This window comes from Calypte anna, chromosome 13 (assembly GCF_003957555.1).
Source record: "Calypte anna isolate BGI_N300 chromosome 13, bCalAnn1_v1.p, whole genome shotgun sequence".
Lineage (NCBI taxonomy): Eukaryota > Metazoa > Chordata > Aves > Apodiformes > Trochilidae > Calypte > Calypte anna.
Window position 1 is genome coordinate 11,012,504 of NC_044259.1, and position 25,874 is coordinate 11,038,377.

Genomic DNA, 25,874 nt, shown 5'->3' on the forward strand with positions numbered 1-25,874 from the left:
CCTCCCTCTCCCCCAAAACACACAGAGACAGTGATCTTCCTGCTCCAAACACTGCACTAATCCACAGGAACCACAGTGCATTTTTCTCCAGTGAAGGAACCATTTCCAGCTCCTGAAAAGGAGAGTGGTGCTGCCCAGCAGCCCAGCAGCAGCCCTTGAGGAGGAGGTAGACAGTCAAACAAGTTGTGTAGCTTTGGAATGTAAACTCAGTGGTGGAGCACATTAACCACCCCTTGGCAGCCCTTTTGAAGATGGCCATTTGCTCCACATTCCTCAGTGATGCTGAGAAGGTCTTGGCTCTGTGAAGGTGAGGAGGGAGAACCTACAGGCTTGGCCATCACCTCGAACCAGTTTTAGGGAGGATACCATCAGCTTCATCCACAGAGACCAGAAAACACAAGGGTTAGGGCCAGTTAGGCCATGCAGAGTGCTGCCTTCTGGGACTGCCCAGTGCTCTCATGTTTCAAGAAGCAGCAAAAGCTACAGACAGTATAGCTGATGACCTGTGACAGGATGTTTTGTAGTACTTAACAAAGTAAATCTATTACTAGAATCAACCTTATTGTTCTCTGTAGCTTTCCTCTGAAACTGTGGCCAAATGCAGCAGATAAAGTAGTCCAGGAAGGAAAAGAAATAAATAAGTCACTTTATTAGGGAGCAAGCCAGGTTCTTAGTGATATTTGAGATATAATCAATACCTGAAGGATCTGGAGCAAAGGTAGATGCCTTCCCACTTTTGTGTCTCTGCCTTGCCCTCACTGACACTGCTCTACAAGGCTGAGAAACACAGACAAGACCAACTTGCATGGATGCTAAAGAAGCTTATGGAGACCACCTACTGAATAGCAGGAGGACTCTCTGCATCAAACGCCAGGCAATCTGCAGTTCTCCTATGGCCAATGCCAGTGGGGATGGATATTTTTCTGACCAGTGTGACAGATTATTCCCCTGTAATATTCACTAGGTGGTTCACCAAAAGATGAAGTTTAACAGAACTTTGTTTAGTGCTTTTTTAAAAGGCACTTATTAAATATAAATGAAAAGAGAAAAAAAATCAAGTTTCCCACAGTGGCATAACTAGAATATACTGTGGGACTTGCTAGCAGTGACTCAGTATTCCAAAATTATATCCTTGGTTTAAAGACTGCATGAAGTTCATTCTGGAAGTGCACTATAAAAACGTTACCTAGGCACAAACATTTCTTAAATCCAGAAGTCAAAGCAAATCTCTCTTTCCATCACCCTGAAGGAACACAAAATTGCCAGAAGCAGCTAAACACTTCCAAACCCTCTGTATATCCATCACAGATGAATTTCACATTACTAACATCATATTTATGCAATAGTTTTGCCAGCAGTGTCATGATTTCAACAGGCCTGCATAATAACATGAAAATGTCACAAAAATTACGTCAGAATGGTAACTCAGAGACAGGAAGCCTACAGTGAGCTTATGCTTTTGTGTGAGAAAAACCAGTGCTTACAGCTGGTTTTGACCCATTTGCTCATTCATGACTAAGGACTCTGAGAACCTTCAAAGATGCCCAGATCCCTGGTCTCCTCTTCCAATGGATTTTGCTGTTTCCAAACATGTAAACAAATCCTGATTCTATTACTTAACAAAATCTCTTGTTAATGGTGCACATGTATTCAGTGATCTTGTGTGCCCTGCTGCCTCCCAAGAACTAATGCATCTCTTTGCAAACCATGGCAGCCTGCAATCCAGACTGTCAGAGGAGGGGATGTCACCAGAAGAGTGTAAAAACATCTCATTACATAAGGCCAGGTCCTCATCTAATGCAAAGTGACAGGGCTCCCAGAAACCCACGGAGACACGGTGCAGATTAGCAGAGGTTTGACTCATTATAATTGCATAAAACCAACTTTTAATTTTCCTATCTACTGACAGATCATTGGAATCCTGACCACCAGAGTCTCAGAGGGCAATGGGGAGTTGAAATAAGATTACATCAGAGAAAGTAAGCTCCAGTTTGACTAGAAGCATATTTACAGTCCAGGAGTTTCAATTAGCTGTTGCTGAGTTATCACAAAAGTCTGCTGAACAGATGTGCAATTAGGGTTTCTCTTTCATTACTTTGGAGATTTTTTGGTTGGGGGGGGTGTATTTGGCTTTTTTGTTGTTGTTGTTATTGGGGCTTTTTGTTCGTTTGGGGTTTTTTTAAGTGATGCTGGTTTTATTGAGGTCAGAGCTATTGATCTCAGATAGGCAGAGAGAGCTCTTCCCACCACAGCACCTCCAGCAGTGCAGAATCAAAGAAGGGCACTCTTAGTAAGCAGGAAAATCTTTCTCCCTTCTGGCCCCATCTTCATAGGAAGAGAGAGACAGAAGGGCTCTCAGAATGAGCCTGCAAATTCAAGGCAGCTGGAATTGCCTCATCCTCCTGGCATGGACAAGAGAAGGGTTTCTCCTGATCCCTCCCCCTTGCTTAATGCATCACCTCTTCTGTGGTGGGGATGTGGTGTGAGGCAGAAGGGGAAGAAGGTTTAGCAGAGCTATTTCAGTTCCAGAAGAATGCAGTTCTGTTCCTTCCAGTGCACGGGATATAAACAGCAATGGGAAAGCTGCACTTGAACCTCTCCTGCTCACCTCCCTCACCACTGCACCAGGGAACAGAGAACAAGGTGAAAGACAAGGTTATAATGTGGGATACTCCGTGGCCTGCTTTTTGTCCCAAATTCTTTGCTAATCAGCCTGCCCATCTGAAGCCAAATGAACTCAGTGGAACTGAACACATTTGCTTCAGCAGCTTTGGAACAAACCAAGTGATCAACTTCTTGCCATGGGACCTCCTGGGCCTTCCTGTGCAATGATGTGGCCATAGAGAAAAATGTGGCCCAATAAAAATTTACATTGAGTTATCTTTTCTACATGACTCTCTGTTTAGATAAATACAAGATTATACCATGTTTTCACAAGTTCAACTTTTTCTTCTCTTTTATAAGACATGTATGAATATTGTTGGTCTTAATTTGACTGCAGTGAACTAACAACTTTATTTGCATAGTAAAGTCATCACCCTTTCCTGATGAGGAGTTTATATTCATTCAAAACATCTTGTAAATTGTCTTGTCCTTTGCTTGCCTATTACTTATCCAGACTGAACTTACTACTCCTCTTTCAGAGTGCTAAATCATCCTTTGATTGATCACATTTTTACATTTACTGCTTACGTTAACCTTAATGTGCCATAACTTTGAAAATAAATGTAATATTGATGGACACCTCTAGTACTTACTTGGAGATTAAATATTTTGGTTCACTGGGTGATCTGGTTCAATGGTGGATCTGCCATTTTCAAAAAGAAAGCTAAAACAATCAGGAAACTCTATTTCAAGCTTTGCTATAAATCTGAAATCAATCCAAATTCATCCCTAAAACTTCTTTATCCTTAAGCTCATTATTGTTATTGATCTGAGGTGGTTTGCTTCTGGGATTTGCATTTTTTTTGTTGTTGTTCCAAATAGGAAAAAGATTGTGACCTTGGTAAGTTCACACTGTTCTACAGACAGGTGTTTTGAGAAGTTTCAAGGACATATTTTTATCTAGCTATTGCTTACTTTGTTTAAGTATATGACAATTTTTAGACATTTTCAGCCTTGTGAGCTTCAAAGCCTGCCAGCTTCCAATATAACTCCTGTCACATGAGACAGTGTTGGCACGTGAAAGACTATTGGCCCAGCTTAGCTGTCATCATCATCAGGTAGTGATTTATTTCTCAAAGACTGTTTTTCAAATACATTCTGGTTTGCAGAATGCTTTCCAAACAACATCTCTTACATTTCTTTCACAGCACCTCTGCTTGGGAAAAGAAATAAGCCCAGCAATTTTCACACTCTAAAGAATCAAGAAATGGATTCTTCTACAAGTGAGTCAGATGAGCATCATTTACCCAATAACTTAACCATAACTTAAAATATAACCCCGTAACTTAAAACAAATAAAACCACCATTAAAACAGTAACGAGAGCCTGTGCTGCCACCTACCCTTGGTTAAACTCTGTATTTTCTGCAGGCTCTTTTTCCAGTTCTGATCTATGGGCTCTGACCTACAAGCAGGTCTCCCCATCAACTCTTGTAATGGAAATGAACAGTGGCCCTGGGGTCTATCTTGGAAGCCACACACTTGACCATGGGAGAACAAGCAAGGTGCATCTGCTCTGAGCAGGTAATGGATGTTAGTTCTGTATTTTCGTGGGGGGAAATAGCAGCAAAATTAGCATGTCTTTGGAGTAAAATTTGTGCTTTCCCCTCTTCCCTTCTACATTCTATCATTTTACTGTACTTATATTGAATTTCAAATTGTTTATTATTGTGTTTAGCTCTTGAAATAGTTTTACTTCCAAGACAATAAACTTTTTCTTTCCTGTTGGACATGCTGTATTATTTTGACTTTCTTTATCCCATACTGAGTACAATGTTCATAATATCATGCCAAAAAAGCACTTCTGGAAACACAAACTGAAAGAGAAACTCATCCTACAGACCACATTGTGCAAGGGTAGCACTGAATCTGCAGGTCCTGTCCCAGGGACCTGGGGGTGATGCCTGCCCCTGGGAAGTGCTGGAAGCTGAGGCTGCAGCCCCCAGGGCACAGAAGGAGGAGACTTGCAAGAAAGAGGGACTGCCCAGTACCAGTGGGAAGCAGGCACAAGATCAGGCTGAGAGACTTAACATTCCAGGCTCCTGTAGAAACATGTTGTATTGGATACAAAATTCAATCACTCTTGACATTTCATGAGCTGCTTCTTTTAATTATTGCAAGTGACGGGGGAAAAGAAAAGAGGTCAGGAACAGCTGCTGGTCAGCCTGCTTGTTAGCCACGCAGGTTCTTCTCCACACGTCAACTTCATTATTCTTACAGTGGTAATAAATCAGAAATCACATTAATAAAGGCTTAAAGACTCGGGGCCTACATCAAGATGTGGCACTGTGCCGTTCTAAAACCTCAGGAAGATATTTTGCTTTTATGTCTTTTAAAGATCAGCTTAAATGTTAGCCATATGCCAGGCATTTCCTCCTGGTTTTCTTGCTTCAAAAAGCTTTTAGAAATAGTTCACCTTCATTAAATGGCAATAACAGCAGCTACCTATAGTCAATACACCTAGTGAAGAGAAATAACTTAAATGCATTAAATTAACTCTATCTAGTTGCAGGTGAAAGGAGCTTTTCTTATCTACAAAGATACTGGTGATGTTCACTGACTTTTTCTCATTACTGGATTAGTAGGTTTCATGTTTAATTTCAGTAGAAAATGGATTGTAATATGTCCCCTGAGGCCCACTGGACTAGACACTAAATGCTGGGGAAGAGTGATCTGACCATATAATGAAATTCAAACACAGAGTTGGCAACTACACAAAATGTTAAAAGGAATGACAGTTGAAAGGAAGTTAAAGTAGGTTTATTTATAGGTTACCATAACCAAAGAAAAATTATAATATTGTAATTTGCAGGTGTGAGGGGCAGGAAGTACTATAGACCCTGAGCAGTTTCAGCCTCTGCCTTCTCTGTGGGGAGAGGCACAAGTGCAGAATTCAGTGTACTTGTTTGTTTTGAAGATAAAGGTCATGGGTGCAGCAATGAAGAGGCAAAACATTCAATTTGACATACACCCATAGAAATAGGAACATAAACCTGAAGGGAATGCTGGTAAAGTGTAACACACTTCAGTTACCAAGATCAAAGCATAAAGCAAGTTGTATCAGGCAAAGTTTTGGAAAACAAACGCTGTCCTACAAGGGACTTGAAGCAAAAAACCCAAAATGCAAGTATATAAATTGGTGGTGAGAGCAGGTTCTTCATGTGGCACCAGAGGGGCTAATATGATACCAAAGTTACCACATTCAGTGACTGAATCTCCTCCACTTGAGGGGCAGCCAGTCCACATAACACATGGCAGTGGACAAACTCTCTCAGAAGTAAATGCACGACAGGAGAGATCCCATCTCTCATTCTTATCATTCAGCAATTTGTCCTTTCCTTCCAATTTCTTTTCCCACTCTCCCTTCTGCCATCAGAATGACTTTTCTCCCCACAGCAGCAAACCCCTCCCCTTTCTCTGATCCTACACCACTCCTGTCCAATGGAAGTGGAATTTTATTGCAAAGTTTAAAAAAAGCAATTTTTAAAACAGCATTTCCACATTCATCCTTGTGCCTATAGAAAATATCCATCTCACCCCACAGAGAACCAGTTCAAGCAGCTAAACTGGCAGGCAGAGATTCACTGGTTTGGCTACTTAATATATGGTGGATAAGATGAGCAGGGTACTGGAGGAGGGGAGCAGAGCACAGGGAGCAGCCAGGGGAACAGGGTTACCCCTCTCAATAGCTATGAGGTATTAAGAGACTCATCTGTAGTGTAGAATGATACCTTCAGAACAACATATTTGGGATGATTTTCACTGGCCTGGTGATTTTTGAGAGTTCAAGAAACACAACTTGTGTCTGTCTGTCTCTCCCTTGAGAGACACTCTTATTTAAAAACACCCCTGTAAACAGAAAAGAGTTACTTGGAAGAAAAATAAAAAAATTTCATGTTGAGATTCACACTTATGACTCCAGAAACTCCAGATTTGAGGAAAGTACCAGACACTTTGAGACCTGGGAATAACTCAGAGGATCTATAGCAAAGACTGTGATTTAGATGTGAGGAAGCAACGTGCTCCTCAGCACTTGAAGAAGACACTTTTCTTTTCAATGTTACAGTTTAATAGAACAGTGCTGAAAATAGCATGTGAAATGTGGGCCTTTCATTCCACAGACCATTAGAACTGGGAACCCGCTGTGTCAAAACTCTGCAAACAAAGATGAACTTAAAACACACACAGATAAAGAGGCTAAAGGAACCAGATGTGATGTGTCAAAGAACTTACTGAAAGTTGGGAAGAAGGAAAGCAATAAAGGGAGAAGGTGATCTGGAAAAGGGTGTGCACGGAAGAGCTGTTCACAGGAAGCAAACACGAGGTTGTGCAACCTCCAACTGAAGGCCTGCTCCCTGGTTTTCTGTTTTAATCAGACCCAGTGTGACAAATGTCCTAGTGTGCAATTAAGTAACAGCCTGACCTGCTTACAAAGCACCAGTCACTGGTACTAAAAAGTGCTCAGAAGTGGGTCGAATAAAATACAAGTGTGATCTGTGAAGGAAAGGTCTTGCTCTCTGCAACAGCTGGAATTACGGTTGATCCAAAATACTATTTTCCAACCTTCTGTACCAAAAGGTAAACATGTAATTAACTCAAAGTGTGGGCTTCTCTTGCCATTTGCAGGAGTCTGTATGGTTAAATTCCCAGAGAATACTGGAACACCTTGTGCCAGGAGGAAGCACGGAGCTGGCAGCTAAGTAAGGTAATAGTGTTTTTTGAGGAACACACCTTTGGAAGCTGAAGAGGGGCAGACTTCTTGAAATAGATGTTCTGCTTACCCCAGAAAGTAATTATGACCTTAACAAAATTAGTTCCTATACTTGGATCTTTCAAGATGTAAAGTAGAAGGAGCCATTAGGCACATTACTTGGATATACATGGTTAATACTCTTAATAATTAGTTCTTGTGTGGTTGAAAAAAATAGCACAGCTGAGATTCTGCCACAATGAGGACAATGCAACACAAGGTCAAACAGGACATAAGGAAATACCTATATTTTATCCAAAGGCCTACAACATACCACAAAGATACCAGTTTTGATTGCCTGAGGATGTTCTGTCCAGATGGTGTCCACCTGTATGATGTATGAAATCACTTACTCTGCTCTCAGATAAAACGTAGGTGAGATGAACCATGCACAGAAGATGGGGAAAAAAAAAAAAAAAGTACTTACTGATGACAGTCTCTTTTAAGGACAGCAAAATGGGGCTAATTTACTCCAGTTAGAGGCTGAATCACAGTGTTTACACTCTCTGTGTTTCAGACTGTAACATTTAAAAGGGAAAGTCTGCAATTCACACAGCAGAAGAGGCTGTCCAGCCAGGCTGGTGTTGGCCAGGGACATGAACACTGGGTTATGAGGCAAAGTCTCTGTCCTGGGGGCTGCTTTCTGTCAGGCTATGTAGGTTTTTTATGTCATGTGTGTAGATGTGGATGCACAGTCAGGCTCTGATTGTGTTAAAATTTACATCCATGCTTGGTTTAAACATGGAGAGACCCCAGCTGAATTCAAAGGACCACGTGGGTTAATGGAGATCCCCTCTGATCACCTGCAGAGGAAGGGCTGCTGTTTTCTTAAAGAGAATGGCTTTTTAACTCTGTTCTATACTTTAACAGGAAATATTTGCATTTCTTCTGCCACTGTATTACAGTCCTACTCGTCCAAAATGAAAAAATCTCACAGTGAGCTTTGCTGTTACACAAAAAACAGATGGCAACTTGGGTTTGTTTTTTTCTTTTTATTTTAATTTAAAGAGAAAACGCTCCAAAATGAAGATATTATGTATGCCAGTTTTTAATCCACTGAAAATGGATGCAACCCAATCATAATGTGAATGCTAAGAAAATAGAATACAAAAAATAATTACTGGAATTCTTAGCAGGCATCTGTTTTAACTGTCAGGCACTCAACCTGACCAGGCTTTGAAGACAATATTGTGCTACCTTGAGTTCTGCTTTTTTGCTACATCACAAACCAGTGTAATCCAAAAACCAGATAAAACAGAAACTAAACTAAATTGTAAATCCATATGAAAGCAGGAGATGGATGTCTAAGAGGAAAAATAAGAGAGTTATATAAGGATGTTTGTGTCTCCCTCATACTGTATTCATTGTGAGCAGATCCTTCACCTTCTTTTCCAGGTGAATTACATGATCTGCCTAAGGTGAGTTGGGTTCACCTGTGGCCAGTTCCAGGAAAGCATCTGTCAGGAAGGTATTTGAGAAGATAACCTTAAAACTCACTGACTTCACAGAGCTCAAACTCATGCTCAAACTGAAGCAGGATTATACTCAACAAGGACAGATTTCACAAGGTGTTTAAATGTCTTCAGGAATGCAGGGAATGTGGTAGGAAGGAGGGGAGGGAATATTCCTCCAGGAAGGAGAAAGACAGGCATTTCCCATGGGTAGCTGGAATTGTTCTCAGGAAACATCACTGACTGAATCTGGAACCTGGGCTCCTACATTCACAATATACACGATGTGCCCAAACTTAGATTATATGAATACTTCCCTGTAAAATAACAACTGCAGAAAAGAAAAACATTTCATTCTCCGATTTCAAAACATTGAGGAAAATACCAATAATACAAATAATATGTCACAAAGTTTTGGGACAACTGACAGACAGTCACTTACATGAACAGTAGTCAAAGCACCAGTCAATCCCTGAAGCTTCATGACTGCCTAGAAAGTCAGTGGATCACCACAAACCCACCCAGGTCAGCCCAGTACTACCCTTACTGTTAGTATTGGGCATGAGTCTAAAAAGCATTGCTGGCTTCCCAAGTATTTCTAGAAGAAATAGCTTCTGGGCAAGCAGCCAGCCAAAAGGCTTCTCTCAAATGGTTTGCAAGGTTTATTACAGCACAAAGCAAAGACTGAAATGTTGTGGAGCAAACCCTGCCTATTTCACCAGATAAGAAGAAACAATTATATCAGTTATACTAGTAAGAGAACGATGGTTTGGTACCCTTAGACATGTAATGCTTACAGTCCCATAAGGAAACACACAACTATGAAAGTCCTGTACAGCTTTCTCACTCTATGATCTCTTCTAATAGCTTCCCATTTAATGACAATATAGTGACATTTTTGGACAGCTCATATTTCAACTTCTAAAAAAAAAGAAGAGGATTATAATAATGATGCTATGACTACGTTACTGAAACTGATGTTCCTCTCTTTGCTTCAGTGGGTGCAAGATCACAGTGTTTTAGTCAACCTGAAGCTGTGATCCTCAGCCTTTTAGGACCCTGTCAGTAAGTCTAACTGAACTGCAGCCTAATTTAATCATGTGCTCATTATCTGTACCAGATGTGGTGTTTATATTGTTTTTCTCCTGTATCTGCTTGTGTTTAAGCACACATTGTAGCCCACAGATTATGAATGTTATGAGGAAGGAGAAGGGGAGAGTTTATGTTTCTAAATTTCCACAGCCAACCATTGCCATCCTGTCAGCCTGAAGAAGATGGCTGTGGCACATCAGCCCCAAGCATTGCCAAAATATTTATCAAAATAAGAAATCCAGGTGCACAAAGAGTTCATCATGGCACGTTCATCTGCTGGGGTGAAGAAAGGGAGTTCCCATAGTTAATACAATAATAAAGAAAGACTGCCATAATTCTAACTCTTTATTGGCTTATGGCATTTTTACAGCCTCTAAGCACTTCTTCACAGCTCACCCCTGCAGAGGACAGCCAGCTCCTGCATCCTCCAGCTGCAACCACAACTAAGGATCTGGCCAAGGACCAAGAACATACTCAAAGTGCAATATCTTCCACAACAGTGTGCAGGCCATGGACAGCTGACCACGTTGGTTCTGCCTCTTAAATGGAAAATTAGTTTGAGTACTATCATGACAACCAGGATGACTCTGAGTTGTCCAGAGTAATTTTATCTTATGTGGGAAAGTTTTCACAAAATATTTGTATATGGTAAAAATCACATCTGTAACTAAGAAAGCTGTTAAAAAAGCTATCGATTAGCTCTAACTTTCCAGTGATTCACAAAGATACACTTCAGTTCTGGAAACATACCTAGATTCCATACTTCAGAAATTCTCTTCATCTGCTCCTGATTTGATTTTTAGGTCAATAAAACTTATTTTGTTACTGACTTCTGTTACAGAAAACCAGGAGGACCCAAAATAAGTGTGTATTTCCTCAGTCAGGTAGCAGATAATTCTGTGTATGAATTCACTGTACCTTTTCATTTTTTAGAATTATCACATATTAAAAATCTTCATCATTTCTAGTACAGTTCAAAAATCTGTTCACAGATCTACTATTTTCATGTAAAGCCCTCCAACAACTACTCGTTTTGGCAATGCCAACACCACCAGGCAGACTCTTCTGAGACAATAACTGGAAAAATAAGACACAGTTGGCAGTGAAGTGCAAGCCAAAGGGGATGTTCAGAGGAAATAACATCAGAGGTTGGCAAGGTAGCAGATGCATTCACTGACTTGAACCAGATTCAATCAACAAAAGTTTGCAATGTAAAGATCAAACTACAAAACTTCAATTCAAATATCATTTCAGTCCTAATGTCTGGATGCAAAAGCTGGAAGCTCACCAGAAACACAGACAGATGTCAAACCACCTTCAAAAGCAAGCAGTTCAAGAAAATACCAGGAGTTAAATGAAGCAAGTTTATAACAAACAACTCCAACACTTGTCAGTTGACAACTCAGTTGTCAGAGAGTTCCACCATCCCTATTTCCAGAATAATCTAGAAATGGAGGTGGAAACTCTTGGGGTATATTAAGAGCATTGGCTAGAGCATGTTTAGCATTAGGCAGCTGAAAGAAAATCCATGATACTGTGGAATGTCTCCACTGAAGTAAAGTGAAATAAAAAATGAACACAGAAAACCAATTCTTGCCTTGTGCATTCACATCTGAAATACCAATAAACCTGAGAATAATGCACAGCCCAGTGGTGCCTAAGACTGCACTGCTGGCATTACACTGCTCCAGAGATTCTTCAGTACTCCTTGTGAACAAAGAAATAAGGCGGCAAAATGAGAGACAGTTAAGTGCAGTATTAACTTCAGTGGGTTATTGCTCCTTATTTGTGTCCATGGACCAGTGACTTTTGAGGAACCACCAATAAAGTTTCTTGGAGTTTGTGTAATTCTATTGATACCTGTTTTAAATTCTCCCCCGAATAAGAAGTAAAGAAACTGAGATGGAAGGAAAGAGTAGAAATGGAACATAGTACCCAAGGGACTGGAGTTCACTTTGTAGTTCCACAATAGATTTACTGCACAATCTCAAGGAAATCATTACAGCCAGATGCTTAAAGATATTGAGGTAATACTTCCTAGGCTTCAGTGACCTAGGTGAAAACAAACATGATCTCTGCCCTGAAACATTTACAATGTAGATACACACTGGAGGAAACAGTAAGCCATTTCCAAATATATCAGCAAAATTGCTAATGGCATGCAAAAACCAGCATGGCATCCAGATTAGAATGTGGCAGCTCCAACACCAGACCAACCTTCCTGTTAATTCCAATGAAAACAAGAATGCTGAAAATGGGCACGCAGGCTGTGGAAAACTAAAATTCTTTAGGTAGCTTTCTGGTTTCTAGTTATTTTTGAGTGTAATTGAATTGAGAGTTGGATTAATTCTCTGCATTTGAGAAGTTACTTACAAATGCAAAAAGAGAAGTGTTTTATAAATACGGTGAAAATCTACACATGCAACAGGAGGCCTTGGAGTATTATCTATACTTGGTCTTTAACTCCTTTTACATTTTATCATAGCTCTCTTCCCCAAACATAAGTCCAAACTCTGGCTAAGATTGGAGGAAGGAGGAACCAGCTCCCCCACTGCCCTGCCGGTCACCAACTGTGCTGATGAGAGGAGCCAGCAGGATGCAAGCAACAGCTGCTCCCAGGATCTTCCTGAACCTTTCAGCACAGCTGAACATGGAAGAGCTGCTTTGAATCATAGAATCATAGAATCGGGTGGGTTGGAAGGGACCTCAGAGATCATCAAGTCCAACCCTTGATCCACTCCCACTGCAGTTCCCAGCCCATGGCACTGAGTGCCACATCCAGTCTCTTTTTAAATATCTCCAGACACGGAGAATCCACTACTTCCCTGGGCAGCCCATTCCAATGTCTGATCACCCTCTCCATAAAGAAATTCTTTCTAATATCCAACCTAAACCTCCCCTGGCACAACTTGAGACCCTGCCCTCTTGTCTTGCTGAGAGTTGCCTGGGAAAAGAGACCAACCCCCCCCTGGCTCCAACCTCCTTTCAGGGAGTTGTAGAGAGTGATGAGGTCTCCCCTGAGCCTCCTCTTCTCCAGGCTGAACAGGCCCAGCTCCCTCAGCCTCTCCTCATAGGATCTGTGCTGGAGTCCCTTCACCAGCCCAGTTGCCCTCCTTTGGACCTGCTCCAGCATCTCAATCTGCTTCCTGAACTGAGGGGCCCAGAACTGGACACAGTACTCGAGCTGTGGCCTCACCAGGGCTGAGTACAGGGGCAGAATCACTTCCTTGGACCTGCTGGCCACGCTGTTCCTGATACAGGCCAGGATGCCATTGGCCTTCTTGGCTACCTGGACTACCTTTGGCTCCATTCTGCAGTGCCCAAAGCAAGGAAATTTTCCCTTACACAACATCATCTGTGCTAGGTATGAGAAAGGCAAAGAACTTCTGCTTCCCCACCAGAGGGAGGCCTTCAGGCTCATACTCTGCTTTCTAAATTGCTCATCTTCCAAGTCCTGGTGTTCCTCTTGCCTTCAGAGAGCTGCCCACATCAAACAATTGCAACATTAAAACCTACTCATCAAGCACACAGCTAGGAGAAACCACAGGAAAGGAAGGAGTAAGGGGAAAAGTATTTGAGTCCTTTCCATTCTCAGACAGTCAACATACTATCTCCATACATGTTATCTTCTTGGCAGAGCAAAAGAACAACTTTCTATGATTAAATAAACAGAAATACAACTGACTCATTCCCGCTTTTTGTGCACTGAACAGAATGCATTCAAATTAAGTAATCTCCAAACTGAGAATTCTAAAGGATATAGCAAGAAAATACTGACTGAATAAACTTGTTGTAAAAAACATAGCCTTTTTCTCACTCAACATAATGCTGTGCAGTAATTACTGTTCAAATAATAATATGATAGCTTAGGACATCAGGGACAAACACTTATAATTTGAGTGCATGCTGAACATGCACTCCAGAACAGAAAGCTGCAGCGAGTTTTAATACACCAAGTCTTGCAAGGTGATTCACAGGGAGCTCTTTTGCTTGTAGAACTCCAACTCTTTTGTGACTTTCCATCAATCACTTGATTAGGCAATGAAACTCACCAAGGGAAAGAGCCATGAAAACAGACTTTGAATAAATTAAAATTTTCCAGGGCAAAACCATATTTTACCTATTGTATCTGCTTCTAGGGCAGTCCTGCCTGTTATCTGGGATTAACTGTCCTAAAATTTCCTTCACAGGCTGGAAGTGAAAAGTAGAAGAGGATGCTGAGAATATGCCACTTCATCATCCGTTCGAAACTGTCAGACCCATTAAGCAACTTTACCACAAATCAACAGAAATCCTGGTTTCAGCTGCACTGTTCCAGAGTAGCTCCCAAAGAGCATGTGCTCAAACTTCTAGTGCCACTGTCTGTAGAGCCGTGCCTGGTGCAGCACAGCTATTCCCACACAAGAGAACATTAGTTAATTTGCATTCACAGTTACCATATGAGGTGTGAGTTTCTGACAGTCCACACATTTTATATTTAAAGACTGCAGGAAATTAATATAATAATCCTTGTTATAATAACAAAAGTAACTTACCAGCCCATCACAATTGCTGATAGCAACTGAAGCATTTGGCACATCAGTGATATCCCCAACATAGAGGCAATTTCCATAGAGAGGTTCAATGTGAGTCTCCTCAGAGTCCTCCTGCCATTCAACTGTTGCTCCAGGGGCCACGAGCCTGGAGTTTGGCCACAACCTGAAGTGAAACTCCTTCCCAAAAACAGTGACATTGTAAAATATTTGCTCGTTTGCTGCTTCATGTTGCAAGTCCTCTGCAGCCCTCCTGAAGCGTGCTTTTGGCGGTCCAGACACCAAGTGGGATAAGAACCTGCCCTCTGAATCTGTGCTGGTGGGTATGACAAGGTTGTATTCCTCTATATTCCTCAGAATTGGATCTTTACAGGGAGAAAGCAAAAGGGGAGAGAGATACTAGAACTAAACATTTCCTGGTGCCACGCGATTTTTATTCCATTATTCATTAGCACAGCAGACACTTACATAAGGCAGATGGACACTGCACTCTGTACAGACACTTGATTCACTATCATGAAGTGTACAGAGTTCATTCAAACTTGGCTTTTGCTTCCCGAAACACCAGGCGGCAGCCCCAGCGCCCCCACCCAGCCAGGACCCGCACCCCCCCCCCCACCCGGGTCACCTCGGGGGCTTTGGAGCCACTCGGGTGGGAGGCGATGATGAGCGGGCACCGATCCACTTCGTCATCCCTCGGAGGGACAGGGGTAGGAGCTCAGTGAGCAGGAGGCAAAATTGCAAGGGAAAGGCAACGTCCCTCAAACTGCCCTCAAACTGACTGGGGACACCACGGTCAGTGGTGTGAGAGGGAGCCCCGGGAGTTTGGGACGGTGGTGATGCAGGAGAAGGAGGATGCAGACGGGCTGCCATGTGCTTCACCCCGCACGGTGAACTCCGGGCACCGAGCCCTGCCCTCCGGGGCTCGCCCCCTCCGCGGGGCAGGCAGCGGGCGGCCGCGGGGTCGCGGGCACCGGCGCAAGCGCTGGCACCGCCGGCGGGGCTCCCGCGTTCCTTCCCCGCCGGCTTGCTCGGGTACCCCCGTCCCCATCCCCGCCTGCCGCTCGCAGGAAGCAACTGGAAACCCGGCAAAAGTAGAGGCAGAAGAAGTTCAAGGGGAGCACAAAACCGCGGGGCGACGAGCCGCGACTTCAGACGGGCTGCAAGGCACCGGCCGGCGGCTGGGCAAGGCGAGCAGCCCGGAGGCGTCCCGGCGGAGACCTACCTCTGTCCCCGGGGCGCCGCAGGGCGCCGGCGGGCAGGGAGAGCGCGCAGCAGAGCAGGACGCAGGCGATGCCCGCGGGTGGGTCCATCTCGGCGACCCTGGCCCGAGGAGGGGGCCGGCGCCCGGGCTGCCCGCAGCCGGGGCGGGCAAGGCGACAGCCCCGCTCCGCGCCTCTCCGCGCCTCTCAGCGCCGCTCAGCGCTGCCCCGCCGCCCGCGCATTCGCCCAGCCGCAGCCGCAGCGGCAGTGGCGGCCGCGCTCCCGGCTCGCAGCGAAGCAGAGACACCAGGAGGCGGCGGGGGTATAATACTGGAAACACAGGGCGTGCAGGAGTGAAGTCAGGCTGATTGACAGAGGAGCTGCCACACGGCGCAGCCGGGCCGAGGGGAGCGGGGACTGCCCGCCCCGCCGCCCCGCCGGGCAGCCCCGAGCACCGCCCGGCCCCGCACCGCGCCCCTCCGCCGGGCTGCCCCGCAGGGACACTGCCGCTCCCCGGGGGTCCGCAGCCGGGACCCGGAGCGGGGATGGGAGTTGGCCCGCAGCGGGTTGCAGAGAAAAGAAACACAGGCACCCGCCGGGCTCGATAGCCCCCCCCTTCCCCGGGAGCGGGGACCCAGCCCGGCTGCTACCGAGGCCCGTGGGCTGCGTGGTCCCCGGCTCCGGTCGGTGAATTCACATGGAAAGTGATGTTCAAAGGAAACCAGAGCCAGACTGGGCAAACTTAAAGCACCTTGGCATGACTTTTGTTGGAGTCTTGGGTTTGCCGTTGAAAGCAAGGAGCCAAATGGAGAAAGTGCCACCAACATGAGCATTTCCTGATCAGAGATCTTGATCTGATCCAGTAAACTGCTCCAAGCATCCATTTCACAGGAGAAAAAAGGTTTAGACTAGTTGCTAATAAGACTGAAATTACTTGCTGCATTGCCATCTTATATTAGATATCTGCAAATGGAGAGATAGACCCTAAAAGCATTCAGGAATACTATAAATACAACAAATAAGAAGATTTAAAAATAAATGAATAAATAAATAAATAACCAAGAGTGGCCTTTATGGGGAAAAAACAAGTTGTATTATTTTCCATATGGCCAGGATAAATGCCACACTGCTTATTCCTTACAGATACTGTATATATTTACTCAGCTGTTACATTATGAGGATCATTTGCTGGTTTTCCCACTTTAACCTTGCAGAATCCTAATGGCCCTTCTTGTGCTCTCACTGTCCTCTCCAGCCCATGTCCTGACCTACCACAGGCTGTCCCAGCATGTATTATAATATATTAATTAAGGATAAGAAGGGAAAGATTAGTCTGAATATTGGAGTAGATCAATTTGCACATTACATTCAGACATCTTTTCAAATGACCTCTGCTTGGGATTGCTGTCTGCACCAGGCTTCTCCCAGTTCCTCCTTTTGGTTTGTTTTTCTCTTGGCTCATTTTTTGTTTTGTTTTGTTTGTGAGTCCATATTGAGCAGCTTCTCTTACTTAAAATCTCATATACTTTCATCAGTACACAGCTGGTAAAGTTCCAACTTCGTTTTTATTGGACTTGTATTTTAAGCTGATGATGTGGCTTTTTTATGTTCCATCCATCCTATCCTGCTCAAATTGAAATAACTTCTGCTCATAAAACTTGAAAGGGAGTCAGGTTGGCCTTGTGTTTGAAATCAAAGTTCTTATTTGTACATGATGCATTCAGAAAAATAAAGGATACAGGGTATGTTATAGAAATACAAAACACCCCATTAAATAGTTCCACCCATTAAGATTCATTTTTATTCTTGAAAATATTGGAGGTTAGAAAATATGCTTTAATATGGCTAACAGCTGTACTGCAGAGTAATGATCTAAATAAAAAAGAATCAGTAATTGCCTTCATGTAGAAGTTTATTTATTTGCAGAAACCAAATTCTATGTGCACATGTTATTAACTTATCACATAGGGCCAAGACCCAAAAGCTCCATGGGCTTCAGGGGTTGGTGGAGGTCTTTTACAACTTTCTTTTAGAATTGTCTCTTAAACAAAACCAAGCAGAGAACAAGTGCAAACCAATGGCGCCACCTCTGCAGTTGGTGAAAACTGTGCTTCCTCTGAACTTGCTGGAATAAATCCTGATCCCCCACTGAAGTCAGTGAGAGTTTTGCCATTGACTTGAGAAGAGCCAAGATTTTCTGCAATAGATTCATGATGCTGATTTAGACCAACTGAGGATGTGCCACATGGCACAGTGCTGGGCCCATTATCCTTCCAGAGAAAAATGAATCCATGTTTGACCCTGAGGAAGTTGCCCAAAGCAAGCCAGGCACCACAGAGCCTGAATGAGTGAAATTCAAGACAAGAGGTTCTTACATCCCTGCTCTTGCACCATTAGAGAACAGAAATTCAGGGGAGTGCCCTCCTCAAAACTAGTCCTTTCCCATTCCCTAAGCTATTTGCCCAGGATTCCTGGCACATACAGCTAAGGTCACTGCCTGGGTTGCTATGCTAAGGCCTTGCTATGGGTGTCTCCAGCAGGATGCCTCAGATTTTGAGAATGAACTGGAAAAACTCAATGTGAAATGTATGTATTGCTGCGTTACTCATAGTCCACAAACCTCTAAATTAATTGGTGCAAAGTCAGGTTATGTTTATCTCACAGCATTGAAGGGAGGAGGATTAGATACTGCAACTGTGCTATGATAGTTTCATCTGAGGATACGACTGTGCTGCTGCCAAACATGACTACAGTCACACAGATGTTTGCTTTACTGGAGGCAGGCTTAGAAAAAGCAGAAAATTAGACTTTGTGTCCTGAAAAAATACCCAGGAAAGGTGTTCTAGAAGCTTATGCTGAAACATCCAAAGCAGCTTCACACAAGCTAGCTGAGCTCCAAGCAGCACTGTGACTGAAACCAATATGGAGTGCAGCACAGACTGCCTGAGGATTTCCTTGGATTTACAGATCTTCTTGTCTGCACCAAGTTTGTGTTCTCAGCTCCTGATCTAGGGAGGATGCATCTCTATAAACTGCAGTCAGACCTTCCCTGTGGTGATGTTCTCTCAACATTTAATTTTGCTAAATGAAAGTGTTCAAAAGACACATAGCTGCACCTTGCAATGAGAAACCTGAGATTTCCCATCTGAGAATTCTAAGATATTTGAGATTTCTAAGATCTCTTGCTGTTTTCAAGGGGAAATCAATCCTTTCCCTGTATTAGTTGGGCTGGGAGGGGAGGTGCTGGGCTGCAGCACTGTGCCTTCTCCCAAGGGCACAGCATCACCTGAGGAGGTAACTGACTGTCTGCTCACAGTCCTCAGGATGCAAACTGGTCCAAACTCAGCTTCAAATTCCTTCTGCTCAGGGCCCAAAGCTCCTTCCTGACCACAGGCTTGGAGCTGAACTGCACACACACGGGAATTCAGGCTCAAGGAAGGAAGTAACAGAACGAGGGGAATGGATCCAAGTTTCCTTCACCTTCTTCTGTATTCTGTGGTTCAGCCACTTGTCCCGATTTTGTGGCCCACGGTAAATGCTCCACCTTAATTCCCCTTTACATCTTCTCTGTCAGCATAACACATAAAATTTCATTATTACCACTTCTTTCCCTAACCATCTGTATTTAACTGCTTGTATAATTGACTTTTGATAAATAGTACAATCCCTCCCCTCCGTTTTCACCTTGATTCTTTCTGTGCAGATTTATTGCCTCGCTATTAATATTCCAGCCACGTGATTTATCCCAGCATGTTCCCGGAATACTTGCTTTCCCTATATAAATATTTGAATGATCTTAATTTCAACTAATTAGTACTGGGACATTTGATTTCCCTCTTGAAGAATTCTCATTTGTTACTAACCAGTTCCTTTCCAATTTATGAGATATCTATTTTGAGGGAAGAAAATGGAGTCACTGAACTAACCAAACCTTTTTCAACACTTGTTCTACCCTTCTTCATATTGTTCATGTCAATCTGGTGCCAAAATGACTCTCCTAGGTCTGACATCTCAGAAACATCAAGTAACAATAAAACATTCCTACTGTGCCTAGCAGCAGGCTTCAGTCCTTACAGAGAGACAGAGCTTATTTACCATCTTATTATGCCACAAATTTGGGCAAGTCACCAAGTTCAGATTTGTGATTCAGAACAAAAGTTAAATGGCCACAAGATCTGTCACCCTCTGGGACATCACTTTCACTGTCAGCTTTACCTGTAAAGGCAGCTTAAGGTAACCAGGCCCCAATCAAGGGTGTGGGATTTTTTTTTCCCCCTGTGCAAATCTATCTATGCATAATTTTCTCTGAAAAACATTTAGTAAGTTTGCCAGAAATATTTTGGCTTTGTGCCCCATGACTTTTTAAAAAGGGAAGAATCAACATCTTCCAGAAGAAGCATTTCTGGAGGAAAAACATGTTTCTAGTCAACATATTAATTTATTGTTGAGAAATAATTTTGATGGAGCAGTTTCAACCAGCCATATTTACAAATTGCTCAGCCAGAAAGAAACCAGCTCAGAAGCATTTCAGCCATGCAGATTTCTTCACCCTCCAGAAAAACCACACCAAACATTTTCACTGATTCACCCACTGCTGACAGCATTTATCTGTTGTTCAGTCTAGGCATTGTTTTAGTGAGTAAGTATACACATAAAGAGTATATATTAAGAAAAAACTGGAAGTATTCTTTACAACTACCAGAAAATGCATCTGAAATATTTCTTTATAAATCTAATGGCATACAGATAAGAAATAGGATTTTTTCACAAAATAGAGGAGTTAAGAAACATAAGTAGTTTCTTTAAATTAAGCTTTATCAAGACCTTTATATCTAGTCATCTCTCTAAATAAAACAAATTCTACTTTCCAGTTGCCTGTTTTGCAGCTGCAGCACTGATAATAGGACTTCTTAGTAATTTCTATCTTCACTAAAAACAAATACCCATTTAAAATAGACTGGGAGTTTTTCCAGCCTCAGAAACATTATTTGTATATTTTTATTGAAGTGATGCCTAGAAGGCTCAGTGGAGACTGAGGTCTATTGAGTTAGTAAGACAGTGAAGAAAGTGACCTGCCTAACTCCAAAGTTCAATACAGCATTTCAGTGAAACAAGTAGAAAAATAAAGATTTCCATCCCAAAACCTTAACAGCTGGTATTATCTTTCAAATACCCACCCGTGCAATCCTTATCTAGTACTTGTAGACACACTTTTCAAACAGTATTTATTCTTTACATTTACAAACAATTTATCTGAATAATTATTTCCTTTAACAACAGAAGTCTCAAGCTATTTCCCTTCTTCCTTCTCACCGCCTACACTACCACCTCGAGAGATGCTGGGTATTTGCAACTTAGCTGTTTTCTTTATCCTTAATAATGCTTTCTGGGAGCCATAAAGCTGAAAGGGAGAAAACCATAAATAATTGCATCTTCAGAGATGAGTTTAAGCTTTAAGCAATGGCAGAAACATTTAGTTCATATGCTAGCACTGGGTTTGAGCAGAAATGTCCTTGCAAATTAGGTTTAGAAAAATTTACTGCAATCCAGGATCCTACATTTTGAGATGGTTCTTCATCAGCCACAGAAATTGTATCATTTCTGTGGCTGCTCTTTATGTATATAAGTAACACAGAAGGAAAAGCACAGCAGATTACTGGGATCTTGTCCAATATGGAATATCTGCAGCCTCAAGTCAAACAAGCTCAGAAGGTTCCTGTAATTTGACTCAGTGAGAATTGCCAAATCAGGGGGGAGGTCACCAGTGCCCAAAAGGTAAAGGAAAACACTTCCCAGGCAGTCAAGAGGAGGAAAACTTTTGGGAATGTGCATTTTCCACCTGACAAAAGGAGATATATCTTGAATTTTGCATTTTCTTTAGCTCCAGTCTTTAAGCCTGCCAACTTATGAGACATTGCACATGGAAGCTCTACCTAATCCTTTACTCATTCAGATGAAGGCATGAGGGCAGGGATTCTTCAGAAATACTTGAAAGCAAGCCTCTTGCACTATTTTTCACTAAGACAACCCAAGAAAAGGACTACAAATACAATAATTCCAATTCACCTTTGTAGCACAGAAAGTGAATCCTAACTCTATTTTCTTTTTAATCCCAGAACAGAAGCTATTTGAGTGTGAACTGGCACTCCTAACTGTACTATAAATTGTGTCACACTAGCATCAAAGGAAAATAACATGGAAAATCTCTAGTAAGCCCAGGGCTATTATTGAAACACATGCAGTAAAAGACCTAAATGTTTCTGGCTCTTCTTTGTCTTATTCTCCAAATGACATGTTAGGCTATAACCTGCAATATGAATTGCTCTAACTTGGGTAAACACATTATATGTTTGCCTTATAAACTAATAAAACCTGGGGTTTACAAAAATTGTTGCAGCTTAAGAAAGTCCAGTTTAGTGGAAATGATAAAGCAAGTTCACAGAAATGGAAATGTAAAGAAACATAGTAATAATTTTAAAAAGCATCATAAAAAACAATTTTCACCTGAAAATCCAAAGCTGTAGAAAGCTGCCTTGGTGCAGCAAAGGTAAATCACACAGTAGACATTTCAGTTCCCCAAGGGAACAAAGGGGAAATCTGGATGTTTCTAATGACCTTCTTCATTTCACAAATGTAATAAAATCATTTTCAAACAGGTAACTAATGTTTAGCAAATTTATAGCTGGTTTTTGCTCCACTTTCAACCAATGGCTAACAAGTAGACTGCAGTGCTCAGTCCATGACCTGAAAGCTTGTTAGCAGCTTTCCTTGTTCTTTGGTTCTTTGTATTGATTTCAGAGTATCACAGGGAATATCTTATGATTGTTCCTGTCCTTTATAGACACATAAATCAAGAGTAAATTCACTGAACTCAGAGCTGTGACCCTCATGTGAAATGGATGTTAATACAATCAGAATCACCTACTGGCAACACATTTTTGAATTATTTCAGCCTGCTGTGCTTATAGTGTCCCAGTCTCTAACATGGAGTTGGTAACAATTATTTAAAGTGCATCATAGTTGGATAGAAGAGAAACCCTAAACACAGAAATAAGTGAAAAATATGAAATATGCCTACTAAATGCAGTATAGTTTATTTCCTCACCCTTTGTGTTGTAATTTGGGGCTTTGGGGGCTGCTTGTGTTTCAAAATAGTTAACCAACTGCAGTGTGGTATTTCATGGATTTGTTTCCATGCTCCCAGTAATGATGTGATACTACTCCAGGGATACTGTATCAGTGATCAAAGTACATATGCTTTGCATTCCTCAACAACCATTTCCACCTCTAGCAACTTCTGGTCCTCTCTTCTTTAGGCAGTGCTCTATGTGAATTACTTTACTTCAAAAGCATCCGTCTGTCTTCTGTGTCAAAGATGAATTCTTTAAAAGCAGGAAATACTCTTTAATTTCTGATCTGTCTGTGTTCACAAGTGCAAGGCCTGTTCATTTCTCCAAAGCACTTCTGAAAACAGCCCAGCAGACCTGCAGGGCTCCATGCAGTTTTCTCCAGCTAGAAGGCACGTTTTGGTTGAATGGACAGAGCCATCAGCCACCAGAAATAGCTGTGCCTTTCACTTTGCATATGTGCTTCCAGCATTCCTGTTTAGATGCTGAAGATGATTGCTACATGCAGTTCTGATAGGGCAGTGCCTGAGTACAACCATGTTCAAAGATTTCCAATAAAATTACAACTGATGCAATTACTGACAGAACACGTTTACTTCATGTTTTACATTTTAATATAACTAAATAATCCATCATCATGAGGTGGTATATTACTAGAAGATTTAAATAGGACCAAATTAGAAATAATCACTCTATACTGAGTTTCAAGTGAGTTCTGTAGAGACTGAGAACACAACTTGCACTGAATAGAGTACAGAATAAAGCATCTCTCTGAACATGGCTGGACTCTCACTGCTAGTCCAAAAATAGGTCTATGCATCCCTCAGTCAGGCTCTATCAGTTCTGCAGACTACAGGCTTCTGGCCTTCTCTGGAAACATTCCATTCACTACAGAAGAGAATTAAGTTGTTTTCCTTTTTAAATCAAACCTACACAGGCTCGTAATCTATCAGACAACTTCACAGAATACACACATCTGCATAATCCTCCTGAAGTTGCATAACTCTCCAGCTGTCCTCATAAGAGGGATTTCATTCTGTGCCTGGCAGGTTTTGCAAGAAGTCCACGTTGTGCAGGATGTGGATGTACCAATGTGCGTGATACTGGGGAGGATTCTTGAAACTGATCAGTTTCTAATCTCTGTACCTTCCTTTTGTAAAACCTGCTTTCACCACAGTTGTGTACACACAAAAGCAAATGCACAAAATAAGGAACAGAATCAACGCCTTTGGTTCTAAAAGTGATGCCAATTAAATATTTTAAAAGGAGCCAAATATTCTTCTGAATCATATCCTCTCTTAGAGAAATATTATAGATGTGTCATATTTCTCATGTCAACTGTCAGGAGTTAAATTAATAATTGAGTCTGATGGTAATTGTGGGATTTCTCATGTACATATAGAGTGCTAAAATGTATGTAGGATCTTTATAGCTTCAGTATTACAGCCATTTCCTAATAGTAGTAAAACCAAAACTCTATTCTATTTACAGAAGCTAAACAAAAGCACACAATTAGAAGTCTTCTCCCTGGTTTATCGTAGTTCAGGGATGTTACAGACCACTCAGGCACTAATGCTAGCAGCAATTCTTAACCTAAGAGCCATACTCCTGGTAGTCTCTGAATAGGTTTTTTCTAGATTTCTGAGCCACTGTCTTAACAAGAAGCAGTTCTGTAAATAATGCTGATTCTGAACTGCAGAGCAAAAGGGGAAATGTAGCTGTAGCACAAGCCATACACAAATCTGATTTTGTTCACATGGAAAAAGGATCTCTTCCTAGTGAGCAACAAATACCATCTCCATGACTCCATCTTTTTATTTTAAGTCATTATTCAAACAGTATTTGCTACTGGATATGTAAGTATCAGAAATATGAGCAATCCTGGTTTTGAGGAATGAAGGGAAAAGGAGAGAGATTTTATTGTTTTCATGAAATCTGCAGTATTGCTTCCTCCAGTTGGCATTGTATCATAGATAATAGCTGCTGTGTTCCATGGGAGAGGAAAGAAATTGCTCCTTATAACCAAACTATTTCTAAAATGCCATCTTTTCCAAGGTTACAAACATGAAGAATTGCTTCATTCTTTTACAAGTTTGAAATTTCCCTATTCCAATGCTACACTGATCTTGCTTATGGATGGTGTTCCACCTGACTTCATCTTTTAAATGTAATTTTAGCACAGACATTGCTATACTGTGGTAAAAACTTGAAGTTTCTCATTAAGTTGATATTGTCCTGTTTTTAATTGGGCACTGCAATCAGGAGGGGAAAAGGGAAATCATTTTCAAAACAAAATACACATCTAATGGAAACTAAAAAGTGGTAAATATTTGCAAGTCCTTAAAAATTCTACCCTCAAACTGAAGGGAGTGCTGAAGTGTTACCTGAGCTACTGGTGACCAGTGTTACTACAGAAACTGGTATTCCCATTCCTCTGACCTTTACAAAGGCCTAAACTAAGTAGCTCTCAATCTGAGGCCATTGAATAACTAGATTTGAATTTTGCAGTTCAACCTCATTAAAGGAATATCAGTATAAGAGAGGATTAATATACAGATTCCCCCAAAAAATGTGCATTGGCAACTGCAGTGAATTAAGAGCCATGATTATAAGCAATTATTTGAATCACTGTAATGCCAAGCAGATTCAAACAAGACCAGATCATATTGTGCTAAATCCTATTAAATACAGTAACTGACTCACTCTTTTGTAAGCATCTTACTGTTTATATAAACACCACACGAGGAACAGTAAGAAAATCACTGTCAGAGAGTAAGGGTATAACTTGCCTGCATTCAAACAGCAGGTCAGCTGAAAAATCAGGAATAAACCCAAGTCTCAACGGACCATGAAACCATTTCCTCAAAACATAATCTAACACCACCATAATGAATCTGCATTACACTTGGATAAACATTTGCTCACTGTTACAAGGTTTGGTAATTTGGTACATCAGAACAGTGAAAGAACATGCAACTTAGATTAAACATCTACAGTCAGTCCTTTCTTACATCTCACTTCACATTAGGTGTTGATCAAATTGTATTTTAAATGAT

At 41.8% G+C, this 25,874-nt stretch overlaps 1 protein-coding gene across 2 annotated transcripts in view; it reads right to left on the bottom strand.

Annotated features, from left to right (window-relative positions):
- Positions 1 to 15,854, bottom strand: part of ADAMTS2 (ADAM metallopeptidase with thrombospondin type 1 motif 2) — a 172,471-nt gene extending 156,617 nt beyond the window's left edge. For both annotated transcript variants that reach the window (XM_030459270.1, XM_030459269.1), the window contains exons 1-2: positions 15,714 to 15,854; positions 14,492 to 14,853 (exon numbers count right to left, since the gene is read on the bottom strand). In XM_030459270.1, coding sequence (XP_030315130.1) covers positions 14,492 to 14,853; positions 15,714 to 15,801 — 450 coding nt within the window. In that variant the 5' untranslated portion in view covers positions 15,802 to 15,854. The remainder of the gene's footprint in view (positions 1 to 14,491; positions 14,854 to 15,713) is intronic.
- Positions 15,855 to 25,874: the final 10,020 nt, after the last annotated feature.